At 41.3% G+C, this 14,294-nt stretch overlaps 1 protein-coding gene across 1 annotated transcript in view; it reads right to left on the reverse strand.

The window, feature by feature from the left end:
- LOC133953177 (myosin-11-like) overlaps positions 1-14,294 on the reverse strand; it is a gene marked incomplete in the record, with an annotated part of 30,799 nt that overhangs the window by 7,672 nt on the left and 8,833 nt on the right. Inside the window, 21 exon segments of the mRNA XM_062386972.1 lie at positions 71-242; positions 345-468; positions 582-719; positions 828-1,034; positions 1,203-1,334; positions 1,484-1,592; positions 2,108-2,268; positions 2,377-2,446; positions 2,533-2,654; positions 3,211-3,404; positions 3,913-4,027; positions 4,174-4,347; positions 4,465-4,638; positions 4,779-4,931; positions 5,056-5,174; positions 5,745-5,840; positions 5,936-6,079; positions 6,329-6,424; positions 6,996-7,059; positions 7,190-7,282; positions 10,851-10,950. Coding sequence (XP_062242956.1) covers positions 71-242; positions 345-468; positions 582-719; positions 828-1,034; positions 1,203-1,334; positions 1,484-1,592; positions 2,108-2,268; positions 2,377-2,446; positions 2,533-2,654; positions 3,211-3,404; positions 3,913-4,027; positions 4,174-4,347; positions 4,465-4,638; positions 4,779-4,931; positions 5,056-5,174; positions 5,745-5,840; positions 5,936-6,079; positions 6,329-6,424; positions 6,996-7,059; positions 7,190-7,282; positions 10,851-10,950 — 2,757 coding nt within the window.

The following is a 14,294-nucleotide window of genomic DNA, read 5'->3' on the forward strand; positions in this document are numbered from 1 at the left end:
TTAGAATCCAGTGTATCGGGGATTCATTTAAATGAATGCGTGCTATGTTTGTGACTTCTCAGGACTTTACCTGGCCAAGGCATTCTGTAACTCCTCCTCCTTCTTGGCGAGCTGAGCTTTGAGGTCAGCGATCTGAGACTGCAGGTCAGCTACCTGCTCTTGTAGGTCATTCGACTCGGCCTCCAACTTCCGCTTAGCCTTGTCCAGCTCCTGGCGACCCTTCTCTTCCTTCTTCAAACGGACTTTTAGTATGGGGGAGGGTTACAATTAGCATAAATCTACATTTTGTAGAACAAGCACAGTTCCAGTAGTCACGTAAGTAATGGTTTATAAAGGATGATTACCTTCTAATTCAGAGATCATGGACTCGTGTTTATTTTTGAGCTTGGTGAGGTTCTTTGACTTCTCCTCCTCCTCAGCCAGATTGGAGCTGAAGTCCGCAAGTCTCTCCTCCATCACCTTACGCTCCTACAAAACATCACTGATTTGTTTAACTTGCATTTTTTAACATAGGAACTCTGTTGGTAAGTTATTGGCCAATATCCAGGCCTCTTGGATAAATACTGTTATACAATTCTTACCTTCACCAACTTGTTGTTCTGGTCCTCCATCACCAGAATATCGTCATCCAGCTTTTTGATCTTTCCCTCGTAGGTAACCTTCTCCAGCTGCAGCTTTTGACGTGCGTCCTCCTCCTCTTCCAGATGTTCCTCCAATTCCTGCATGAAAGAGTCTCACACTCACTAACTGCATTGTGCACAGCTAAACATGGAAATAAAATGAATAGCTTCTTAATGACATGATCAAAAAAGCAACAATGTGCAGACCTGCATCTGCTGTTGCATTTTCTTCTTGTCCACGAGCAGCGCTTGAGCACGTTCTTCCTCTTCGTCCAACCTCGCCTCCATCTCATGAAGGATCTCTTCCAACTCCTGCTTCTTAGCCCCCAGACGAACCCTCATCTCCTCAGCCTCAGCATACAGCTCTGTTTCTGCCTGGAGCTGCTCCTGCAGTGCATTCCTCTCCTCCAACACCTGGAGCACACAGACAGGTGAAGACGTGCTTCATCTTCATTATCAGCAGATTCAACTCTCAGTGCTTAATTCTAATGCTTGTATTTAATAACCTCATGTATTGTTACTTTGACTCTAGATGGCTGTGATCTTCAGTGAAAGCAAACATGTGTCGGCGTCATCATTTACCGATGTGTGTTTCAGGGAGATCTCCTTGAGCTCAGATTCAAACTTTATGGCAACTTCTTTGGCTTTCACCAACTCATCGTCCTTCAGACTCATCTCCTCCTCCTGTCGGGTCACTTGCAGCAAAGGCTTGACCTGGGGATTTGAAAACATATTTTTAAAATGAGGTCAAGCCTGCAAGTCTTTAATTTAATATTTTTTAAACAACAAGGAATAGTAAGAAGAGAGACTAAAATACCAGGATGTACTGTGATATTGTTAGACTACATGAATAAGAAGCTGACCTTTGTGAAGAGCCTCCACCACTGCCAGTTCCTCAGTTTAAGGTAGGCAGCACAATTCCTCTGAATGACTTTCATGGCTGTGAGCTGCTGTTGCCTCTTTGCAAATGCCCTTTAAAAAATACAGCAACATAAATAATTTAATGTAAAGTTGTGATTTATGGTGACAGGAACAGCACGAACAAAAAATATGAAACCCTTTCCTTGTGGTCAAATAAAGAATGAGCCAAAATACAATTTGAAAGATTAGATTGACTGAACATGTGAGCAGTAACATGCATCACAGACAGTGCAATTTATAATAGAGTGTAGTACAGTGGTGGCTGGTCAATACTGCCCCCTCCAACATCCTTAGAAAAAAAAGCCTGTATAAAAATGATAAACATTATTGAATTATATAAATGTGATTGGTCGACCCTGGACGCCGTCTCAGTTCCGTCTGATGTCACAGAGTTAGGTCCCCTGCGAGCTGACCGGCTTCAGGGGAACTGCAGAGTTGTTTTTGTTGAGTCTGGCAGTTTGTTTACCCTGCGCCAAAACTCTAAAAACTCTACGCCCTTCCCCTGATAAATTTTCTCACAAGCCGCCACTGGTGTAGTATGTGTGAGGAGGCTTGCATGTTCATACCTTCTGGCCAGGAAGCCTAGAGCCTGGGCCTGGAAGGCGATGATAATCACAGTGATCTTCAGATCTCTCTCCTCTTCCAGCTGGGCCAACACTCCTGTGCGGAAGAATATCTTACTCTGTCCAATCCTGTACAGGTTGGGGTCCAAGTCCACATGCTTGATCTACACAGGAGATTGGTGAGAAAGATGAAGCTCACAAAGTAAGTAGGTACGACTTTTTACGTGGACTGACTGTGATTAGCAAATGTTGGGACTTTGAACTACATTTACCATGAGGCAGCAGGCTTGTTTACCATCCATGAAACCTTTGGGAATAGAGCCAGCAGCCAAGATCTCATAACTGCGAGGAAACATAAATATATCACACTTAATATGGTGAGAAAATTTACATGATTCGAAAACATGAGGTAAGTAGATCCCACTCACCGCTGGCGGAACTCCTGGAATAGGATTCGGTTGGGAAACCCTTGTCGGCAGATCCTGATTCCCTCCAGCACACCGTTACACCTCAGCTGCTCCAGGACCAGATTAGCATCCAGCTTCCCTGCCTGAGAAGAACAGTTTTTTATTACACAAGATTTTATGAAGGATATAGACATTACTGCCTCAAAACAGGGCAGTGCAGTGTGGTGGTTAGCAAGTTAGCGAGTTTGCATATTCTCCATGTGTTTGTGTGGGTTTCTCTGGGTACCACGGCTGCCTCATCTCCACAGACATGCAGATTGTGGTTAGGTTGATAGGAGACTCTAAATTCACAATGTGAATGATAGTGAATGGTTATTGCTCTGTACGTTGGCCCTGCGATACACTGGTGAGCTGTCAAGAGTTTATCCCACCTCTCCAAATGACCCTCAAAGGACAAGTGATATAGTGGTATAGGTAATACATGGATGGATGCCTTAAAATGCCCATGTGTGGATATTGTGTTGCTTTTCATATTAATAAATAAATCAACATGTTTGAATGTGCCATGAGGCAACAGATATAAGTACTGGGTCGGGTCTCAACATAAAATTTGTTGGGAAAATGCTCATCTTGTTCAGGTTCATAGGATATGGAGAGCGTGGTCTGACATGGTCCAAACCACCAGGCATTTTTTCTTACCCTCTTCTCGTGGTTGGGGATGATGCATCTGACAAAGTTGGGCTGGGTGTTGTGCAGCGTGGTCATGAGTTTGGCCAGAGACTCCTTGTACAGCTGTCCCACCGTGCGGAACATCCCCTTCTTGGTCTTGGAGGAGCTCGGCATGGAGCTGTCCGTCATCTTGGCTATCGTGTCGAGGCCGACCACCCTGTCAGCTGCAACATACAAGACGTGTTCATTCAAGATGGTAGAAAATGTTCTGGAGCGAATGTGTTTTTGGTTCCTGTTGTAATTTTTATTTTCCTGTGAATAAAATAATGTGTGAAATCTTAATGTGATGGCACCGTACAAACTGGTCCGGCCCTGTATGTCTCAATTGAAGTCCAGTTATCTGTGTCCACAGGTCAGATTTGTGTGAGGGAAATGACAGTGTTATTTGTGATTTCAGATCCAACAGTTAGAGCCTTTAAGTCCAAAAAGAGATTTAGGAAAATTTGATTTGAACACCATCTACTATGATTATTGGTGACAGCTATGTATTCCTTGCTCAAATAGTATTGTAGGGTTTGTTCAGATCTAGTTCGGATCCAATATTCAGCTTTATTAGTATCACTACAATCATTAATTCAACATGTTAACATGTCTACTGTACAATTCAACATAAATATAACCAGTTGTGGGTGAGTTGGGTCTGACTCAAACCAGTAGAGTTAGATATCTCACCATCTTTCCAGAGATCTTGCACAAACTGGCTGGAGGAGTTGTTGAGCAGCGCTGTGACGTTGTCATTGAGAGGATCCATATTCTTTGTCAACCAGGCGTAGGCGTTATAGTCCACCTACAAACAACATCAGTGTTTCTTTGGTTTCACAATATATCAGCATGTTATACTTAAATTATAGCTAAAGATAAAACAATAGTAGTTTTCTATACCCAGCGGGGCAATGTATCATGATCATATTATAAATTTCCATTCATACTTACCCTCCCAGCATAGTGGAAGATAGAAAACTCTGTCTTGTCCTTGAGTTGTTTGGTTTTGGCAAATTTAATATGGTTTCCTTGTGTGTTCAAGAGTTTCTCCACAAAGGAGATATCTGTGGCTTTGGGGAACCAACACTCTTCATCCAGCAGGGCCAGGATACCAGGAGGGTTGTTCTACAGAGATTATGTACAGTGGTTAAAAAGTTCGACCGGCCTTTTTTATTAAAACAAAATAAATCATGAAATATCTCCAAGTGTCTGCAGATCTTGTGTGGTTTAAGTGTCACTCACTGGTCTCTCGATGAGCTCGATGCAGGGCTGCAGGTCGAGACCAAAGTCGATGAAGCTCCACTCGATGCCCTCCCGCTGATACTCCTCCTGCTCCAGGACGAACATGGTGTGGTTGAAGAGCTGCTGCAGCTTCTCATTTGTGTAATTGATACACAGCTGCTCAAAGGAGTTATCCTGCAACAAACCAAACACAGAGCTAAAGACACTCATCCCGCATGAATATATACTGCATATTTTAGTATTCATCTTGTCAAATTTCAAAACGCATAGAAGCTTATTGATTTCTGGCTGATCAGTGATCATCGTGTCTATACCTCAAAGATCTCAAAGCCGGCAATGTCGAGGATTCCCAGAAATGAGGCTCCCTGGCGTTTGGTCTTGTCCAGGGCTTTGTTGACCCGCGACAGGATCCAGCGAAACAGTCGCTCGAACACAGCCTTTGCCAGAGCTTCGATAGCAAAGTCAGCCTGACAAATACACAAAGACAGGAAACGTCTGAATGATGAGAGACACAGGCTTCGGAAGTATTTAATAGAGGCAGAATAGGCTTCTTTGTTCCTATGGTTTCACACAGTGCACCAGGTTTGGTACCTGCTCTTTGGTCTGTGCCTTCTGCACCACCTCTCTCCCCACTTTGATGCGCGGGGTGAGAATGGCACGGGTGAAGTCGGTCACGTTGATGCTCTGAAGATGACACACCTTCTGAGCCGCTGCACAGACGAGAGGAAAGGAGTCGGTGAACACATGTAAAAAGTTGAAAATGTCAATGTTGACTTTCTGTCATTTCTGTCTGTGAAGACCAACTGATGTTTTCCTGTCTTTAGTTTACAGATGTGCCTGATGACAATGATTATGTGTTTGTTGGTGCACACAAGAGAGATAGAGCGAGAGCGAAAGGGCGAGTTAAGTCAGGAGGGGCTGAATGAAGAGTAAATGTGCGCAGCTGTGAAGAAAGATTTTTATTAAATTAAGAAAAGATTCAATCATTACCTGGTTATATATATCAGTGTTACATATATATATGTTTGCGTTTACTCAGTGAAAAGATGTGGCCACCTCCATTTGTTAGTTTTGGTTGGATTTCAGGACACGTGGGGACATTTAGACCTGAACTTTGTGCGGACCACTTGTGATTGGATCACTCAGGACAGATGTTAATACCAGGTCTATACCATGTCTTTATTTAGAAGAACATTTTATGTTGTAGTCAGTAACATCAACATATGGCTAATGCCCATGTTCAAAGACTTTCTAATAGTATGAAATAAAGGTGTCTAAACCAGTGTTGTCTGGCATAGTGGCCTGCTCCTGGTTCCTTTCTTTCTTGAACTCGATGTTTCCCAGCTGCATCACGGTGGAGCAAACCTTGAGGATGTCTGAAAAAAACAATTGTGACAGCTCAGAGAAATCGCTGACTCCATTCCATCCTTTTCTGTCCAAGCAGAGAGAAGATCAGAATTATCACTGGTACCGATTCTCTCCTCATCAGTGAAGCCCATGATCTTCATGGCCTCCATGGTCTCCTCGTACAGCTCATCGTCTTGCTGGCCAGAGACCTGAACGTGGCCCGCACTCAGGAAGCGGTAATTACTGAAGGGCTCCAGAAGCAGTTCCTCTGATAATAAAACACATAGAGTTATATCGTTGGTAATTTAATGTATCATCAGTGTTTACTTTTTGTAGATTTGAATCAAGTTTTCTCAGCCTTAACTTTCTTATTATAGTTTGAAATACTTACTGGCTCAACTGAAACATTTATAACATTTCATTTCAGAATCAGGTTTTTATGTTGGCTGTGATGATGTGCAATGTATGGGCAATCAGCCTGCAGTTGTTAATGGAAGTGCTGCAGCTTGTGACTCACCACGATGTTTTTGGGCCCCAGCAATCATGTAGTAGAAGATGTGAAAAGCTCTCTCTGTCTTTGCCTGTCTGATACAGCGTGACTTCTCCAGCAGGTCTGAGAGCAGGCAGCTGTTAAAGAATATAAAATTCTGTGTCCATGATATAAAAACCTTGCCTCCCTTTGTGTCATTTGTACTGGGTGAATAAGACACAAAATAAACAAATAAGGGACACTATGCAAAGATATTGACCAGATTAGAAGCACACTCTTAAATAAAATGCATTGAAGGACATTTCTAAACATATACCCTCTGTACTAGAAACTATTTATAAGGGGCTGGAATAGTTGAGCAATATAAAGTAAACAGTTAAGGTCAAATTTACAAAAAACTGCGAAAAAGAAAATATTCAGAAACAATGAATACAAGATGAAAGATTAGCTGTGGTACTCAATCATATAAGATGGCATCTCAATTTTTTTAAACTTTAAATAATTACTTAAAATCTACATTCATAAAAACGGACATTAAAAAGCCATACAATTAAAAACGATTGAATAAAACTGTGAAATCTTTCCACAGTGTCTTGACGGAGAGTTTGAAAATCTCACAGAAAAGTGATTTTACATCTCATTTCATTTTCAAAAACAGAGACAGAGGCTTTTTTAAGAGAGAGAAAAAGGATACACGTCTCAACATTGGCTCCAACAATGTAGCCTGTCACATCAAAATTGATGCGGATGAATTTTCCCTGTTGGGGGTGATGAGGCAAGAAGACATTAAAGGGTGAGGAAATGCAATGAATAACAAATGCACAAAAAATGTATGCGAAAATTAACACTCATGCTCAATATATCCACTTCTACAAACAGCAAACTCACAAATCTGGAGGAGTTGTCATTCTTGATGGTCTTGGCATTTCCGAAGGCCTCCATGATGGGATTGGCCTGCAGGAGCTGCTTCTCCAGCTCCCCCTAGTGATGACAGCGATATACAAGAACATGGCTCTTACACACTGATGGATTTGGAGGTGGGGGCAGTTGGTGTTGTTTGGTGGGGATGAGAGGATTGGGGATGGGAATAGGTGAGGGTGGATTCAGCAGAATACCATTACTGGAGAGTAAAAATCAATAAACAACTTACAATATGGAGGAAAAAGTTGACTCGTCGTTAATCAATAAATAGGCTGACAAGTAAATCTATAGATAATATGATTTCATAATAATTGATATAGAGTTCTTCAACATATCATGTTAAACAGACCCACTACTGAAATACTTCCCTCTTAGAGAGAAACTGTTGCTGTGAATGATGTGGAAAAGGAGCTGGAGTTGCACGAGGGAGGTTATGTTGGGTCAGATGAGACATCCTACTAATGTTAACTCATCTAAATCATAGGACGATCCTGCCAAAGGATTCAGTGTATCGCAAAACTAAAATTGATTCTGATTCACAAACAGCCTTGAGGAGATGCGATTTGCTTCCAGCGTGACCACAGAGCCTGTGGACTGTTGGGTGGAGCCGGGTGATGGTGGGTAAATGAGGCAGACACCCTGTCACTTTGCATCGGGCTAATCCACCCGATCAAAGGGGCTTGTGTCAGCCCAGCAACAAGGTCAGGTGCTGTAGTCCTCTACCTTACCTCCTCTCTCACTTCAAAACACTCCCTGCAGCTATCACTGTAAACGAGCTAACGCCAGGAAGAGAGGAAGAACAGTGCCACATCATGATCGAACTGAGAGTGAAATTGGCAACGTGAGATGACAACAGTAAACAATGTCAACATTTGATCTTTAAATTTAAAACAAGTCTATGAGGGGATTATTCTACTCTACTGCAAGACAACAAAGTCTGGACGAATTAATGATGGATAGTAGCTTTTAAATAAAATATTAAATTGGAAGGGTTGATAATTATTAAGGGGATTTCTATTAAAGGGGAATTCTGGTATTTCTCAACCTTGGTCCTGTGATCATAATAATCAAATTGGTTCCAGTAGATCATCTGCACCTGGAGCCGCAACATGGTGGCAGTGGCTACTATGTAATCTTATGGGGCAACAGTCCAAAGAATTTTAAATAAAAGTTTTTTTTTTAACAAATAAAAGACTCAAATTGTTATTCTTTGTCTTGGCTGAGACTGTGGAACATTACACATGACTAACTCAATAAGAAGACTCATGAGAATTGCATTGTATGTGTAAGAGACAGAATTAGAGAAAGGAGTTTGGATTTTACTGAGAGAAACTATCATGGCCAAATCTTTTTCTGATAAGGCCAATGCCAAAGAAACATTTGAGCAAATTTAGTGGACATTTAATGATTCCACTTTTTTTTTGACTACTGTTAATTTAAACACCTTTATTTATAAACATATAGGATGTATAGATACAGGAATTCCCCTTTACACTTAATCTTGTTTTTGTTTAACTCACACAAAGAAGTGAAGGTGATTGAAGGAAATTAGCTTATTATTTTTACTGTGAAAATATGTTTTGTTTTCCGGCTGGAAATGTCTATCAACAACAACATTAAGTTTATGCAGAAAGTGGAAAGATACAGACCGGCTGTAGAGGTGCAGTTCAGAGTTGGCAAAGCAGAGAGGAGGGGGGTCCTTTTTATTTAAGCCACTGGAAAAAGAAAGGAGAGAGAAGAAAAAAGAGAAAAAGAGCACTAAAGAAAGTAAAAAGTAACAGCTGGTAGGAAGGACTGTTTTCTTTTTGGTTCTGTTTTCATAAAGAAGAGTAATGAACACAGAAGCAGCAGGAGTCAGAGCAGCGCCTGAGGAGGAGAGAGAAAGCATAAGCAAAAAAGATCAACCAGATGCTATTTCTGGTCAGGCAAGGTCCCTGGGAGCAACGAGGTCCTACAGAGGACAAGGGACAGAACAACATCTCCTCAATCAGTCAGTGGTGAAGGGAAGTGTCTCTTTAATGCATGAATTCATCCGGCTAATACCCATACCAACGCAACACCAACATCACAAACCGTCAACATCTAGTCAGGAGACATCTAGGTCCTTAACAGACTTGGTATTAACAATCTGTCCTGAGAGATCCCATCAGAAGTGGACAGTGTTAAGTTTGTCTGTTCACACCTGACATTAAAATACGTACTGAGTGTGTCTCCTGTGAACAACTGTGAAATGATCTCACCTCGCTGCTCTATACGAAAAATCACATACATAACTTGTACGTGGTTTTATAAGTTAAGTTTACAGATATGTCTGATGACACTGTGTTTTCTATGTTTTGTAAGTGATTGAGAGTAGAGAAATAGAGTAGGTAGGGACTAGTGGTAGAGAAAAATAGGGAGCGAAGCTATGATGAAAGATTTTACCAATCTAAGAAAAAGCATCAATCATTATTTGGTGTTGTTGACATTGTGGCGGTATTCCAAATCAACAGGGACACTGAGAAGTTTAAAATGACATATAAACTATAGCAGGTCCAGGACATCAGCTGAGTAAGCAGTCCTCCATATGTCCTTAAGACAGCAAAAAGGAACGTGGCCACATCCCAGGCCTACCTCCAAATGTGGTCCGAGGAATCAGGTCTCTGGACGCATTGAGGAAGCATTTGGAAGCTTTCAGACCTGAACTTAGCATTGAGCACTTGTTATGGGATCACTGAGGATGGATGTTAATACCAGGTCTGACTAGGCTTCTGGTCACAAGCCTACTCAAGTATAATCAGGAAGGTGTCTGAGCTCATTTCAGTCCAGTTGGAGCATTGAAAAGTAGAGTCTCACAAGATCTGTGGTTTTGCAAATGCCTATACACTGTGCAAACCACAAGGTACAGTGAATTCTACAGGACTGGACCGTCAATGGCCCACTGTCAGGGCAACTGGCAAGGTGAGAGGATGAGGATGAGGAGGGAAGGAGGGTAGGGGTAGAAGGATCTGTGTTTGAGAGACAACAACAAGAGATGGGCATGCTCACACTGTGCTCGTTGATCTGTGAGAGACCCTTTCACTGCCAGGGAGGCTTCAGTTCTAATCTCCGCTGGCAGTGAAAGGGTGTTCATAAGAAAACGGATTAAGAAACAAAACTCAACACAATGAACCAGTTCAAGAGTATGCAACGCTACACATCCTTTACTGAACACTTCACAGGTCCGAAAAGTGATTTCGAGTCACTACTATGATGATGATCATGCAGTCTACTTCAGTTCTGGTTGGGTAAAGATACACAAGTTTCAAATGTCAGGGGGAAACACCCCTCTAGCTAACAATGTAAGGTTTGGGATCTTGACCCTCGCTGAAATGAAAATTATTACAAACAGCTACAAACAGAGACTCAGAGACATCATCTTCATGCATTTTTCTAACCTAATGAAGGAACACGCAACAAACACCACACACAAAAACACACGCCAGGCATTCCCCTTTACTCACGTAGGCCAACTGTGTTCCTGATTGTTGCTATTTGGAGGAAATGGCGATATATAGGGTTAAACTGGGCAGACATGTTGAATAGTGAGGGAACTGGTTGGCATATCCTAACCTTTAATACAACACGGTCACTGAACATGGATACTTACAGCACTGCTGTCCTTCTTGCCTTTGTGTGAGGAGGCCACTACAGCCAGATACTGGATGACCTTCTTGGTGTTCTCCGTCTTCCCAGCGCCGGACTCTCCACTGGGGAAGGTGGAAAAACGAAAAGGGGATGAAAAAATGTGAGAGGAGATATAGTGTGAGGGAATGAGAGGACAACAAGAAGATAATCAGCGCTGGCAGGTTCTCTGTTCACAGTTGAATAAACCAGGTTAATTGAATGAAGATCATGTGCAATTTTTTTACAAAAATACGATTTTTCTTGGCATCGCTGCCTTCATTCTTCCTAGTTGACTTTGAAGGAATAACCAAGGGGAGAAAGGGGTGTACGAAATGCAATAGACCATATTCACACGGAAGCTATTATCCTCTGACATCAGACATTTAGGGTGGGAATCTCAAATGCTGGGATCCAGGTTTATAAGTCATATACACAAACAATCTGACCAAATGTTTTCATTTCACTGCCTCAGAAATGACCAGCAACTGAAATACAATGGATGGATAAGATCTGGAGGGTCATGGGACCATGTGTCAATGTTTGCCAACATATCTGACAGCACAGAAGCTATGATTAGGCAAGAGCTACGGGTTTCTTTTAACAATGAACTCTAACATGGTCTCCTCAATGGAGAAGAAATATCAATTCATCTCCGGGAGATAAGTATTGAAGCCTAGAAGTAAAGTACACTGGGATCTGGCTAATAATCTAACGCTGATTGCAACTGGGAGAAACTTCACAAGACATTTACAAGACTATTATAAGTCATTTATGACAGATACCCTCAAACTGGTCCGACGTGTAAAATATCATTAACACAAACGTTTTTAAACAGAAGCCAGAACACTTCACGTCTGTCTTTTCAGAGAAATGATCTCGGACACTCAGACAGACTAGGTTGAACGATCCCAGAGCTTTCAGGCAGTCGTCTAACACACGGACACATACTCAGGTATGGGGCCATAAAAGGCATGGGATGCTCTCGATGTTAGGGGCTTGGCAGCTCTGATAGGAATCTATCTACTCTGTCCTGTTCAGGTCTGTTGGGGACACACAACATCCAGGCTCCTACTGTAGCGCAGAAGACATTTTGATGGAACTTTTCCCCTACAGATGGTCCATCAAATTGTCTCATCGTGCATGCCCTGCTTATCATCTGTCCTCGTTTCATTTACGATTACCAGAATATGTTAAAGGAATGAGTGGAGAACTTAATTAAAAAAAAAAAATGTGCAACCTGTGATGGAGTCTGGGGGCGGGTTTTCGTTTGTGTCACTTCAGGCTTCTGATATTTTAATTTGTTCTCGTAGCAAAACAGATAAGAAATCCCCCCTAAAGATAAATCAAAAGGATTTCTCCTCTTCCATATGTGTGACACATTTGGCCCCACTGCAGAATCAAAAAAGGGCAACATCCTGCCACTTTGTGGCCACTTTATTCAGTGCAGCTTTTCACACACATGCAATGAATCCTAAACAGAGGAAACTGCTGACCCTGCTGAGATGCAATGTCAACATCTTGAGAATGGATTTAAGTTTGCTCCCAGCTATTTCCCATGGCAAATTCCTGCTACTGTGTGGCAGAATATGAGGAATAAGATTCCTGCTGAATAGTTTGTGTCCAAAAAATACAGCAGAAACCCTTGTGGAATCTAATGCATACAGTAAAGAGCTTTCACTTCAATTGCATTGCAGCAAAAAATCCCCTTGTCCCATTCTGATAGTGTCATACTAGACAATAAACAATGTCCTAGTCTCTGACTATATTAAATAAGCCGGTTGAAAGTAACTTATTACTTTAATTAATATGCTTTTCAAGAAATATTTGTTTGTTTATGTTATAAATCTGTCAGTTGGATGATGTAATAAATTGTTCCATAAAAGCATTAGGTAGTCCGAACTAATGTGCATACATACATATACATATATGAAGAGAGCCTTTCTAAAACCTTGTCAGATCAGTACTTTAGCATGAGTAAGTTCAACAAAAGACTGAAATGTTTTACAACGTTCTTTAAACTACTGCTTATTTCAAGTTTTGCTAGAGTTTTTCTCCTCACAGTCGTAAATTATAGTCGGTGGCAGTAAATCCTATTATGGCGTACTGAATAGTCTCCTATGACAATTAACAAACACTGAGTTTCACACTATGAAGATACAAGGCCTCTGTGATGAACTACTGTAAAACCACTCTGGCAAAGAATATACTCTGCAATTAAACACACACATGCACGAACATACACGCAAACAGACACACACAGGAGGAGAACGTCATACATGACATTCCATGTATCGCACCAGAAACATTTCTGCCATATATGGCTCCAGAGGCCAGCTGAGGCTGAAGCTCGGCTGCTGGTGGCTGTGGCTCAAAGTGTGTGTGGACCTGTGGGACAGCGAGCCAGAGTTTGTGTTTCAGCTCGACTGTATCATATTACTTACACTTCATCACTTTGGACAGTTTCAAAGTGAGACTCCTAATAGGATTTGTCACATCAGGATCAAAGAGTCAGTTTAACGTGTCTGTATACCTCACAATACCAAACAACAAGTCCACACACACACAGGCATCAAAACAACATAACTTATCCGAAATCTCGCTCTGATAAAGAAGCTTGAGAGTTGAGGAAATGGACTGATGTGGTGATCCTGGCATAGAATAAAAAAAAAGATATTTGAGGAGGAAGAGCCCTAACTCTCATTTCCTTATTTTATCTAACTCAATGATAAAAAGTAAATATTATCATGTTAACTAGCCCAGGGGTGGATCCAGGGGTTGTATCAGGGGCATGTTTGTAATTTATATATCATTTTAAGCTTTTTTGAAGGACACAATATGTTAGGGTTTCTAAATATGTTCAATGACGTGTGACTTTGCTCAAAGCTGTAGAGCAAACAGTTAACAAGGAATGATTTAAATGTGCACCTTACTGAATCAGGAATTATGCATGGGACACATTGGCCCCTGATTTAGGATCTACAGCTCATCAGCTAATTAACAGTGGCTGTAGTGGACTCAGTGAAAAGAAAGTTTATGTTCATTATATATTACATAATGGCTCGTTTCTGTTTATTTTATGCTCAAAGTAGTTATTTCCTTTCTGAGGTTATTCTCCTGCTCTACAGTTACAGTAGAAGTGAGAAACTAGGAATGAATCCTATAGAAAAAGAGGTAAATACACTGTTTTAATCTAACCATACATACATACAACAATTATTAACATAACAAAGCCTACTAAGCCATTAAAACATACAAAGGAAAAAAAAGATAAATGTATTTGTGTTCTTTGAATCAAAATCCAAAGATTATTGCCCGACAAAAGGAGCCTGTCTTTCCCTGGATTCCCGATCACCCAGCCATAGTTCTCAAGAATAAGCTTAAAACAAATAAACTTTCAGAATGGAGCCCAAACATTTGGAGATCTAAT

This window comes from Platichthys flesus, chromosome 5 (genome assembly GCF_949316205.1).
Source record: "Platichthys flesus chromosome 5, fPlaFle2.1, whole genome shotgun sequence".
Classification (NCBI taxonomy): Eukaryota; Metazoa; Chordata; class Actinopteri; order Pleuronectiformes; family Pleuronectidae; genus Platichthys; species Platichthys flesus.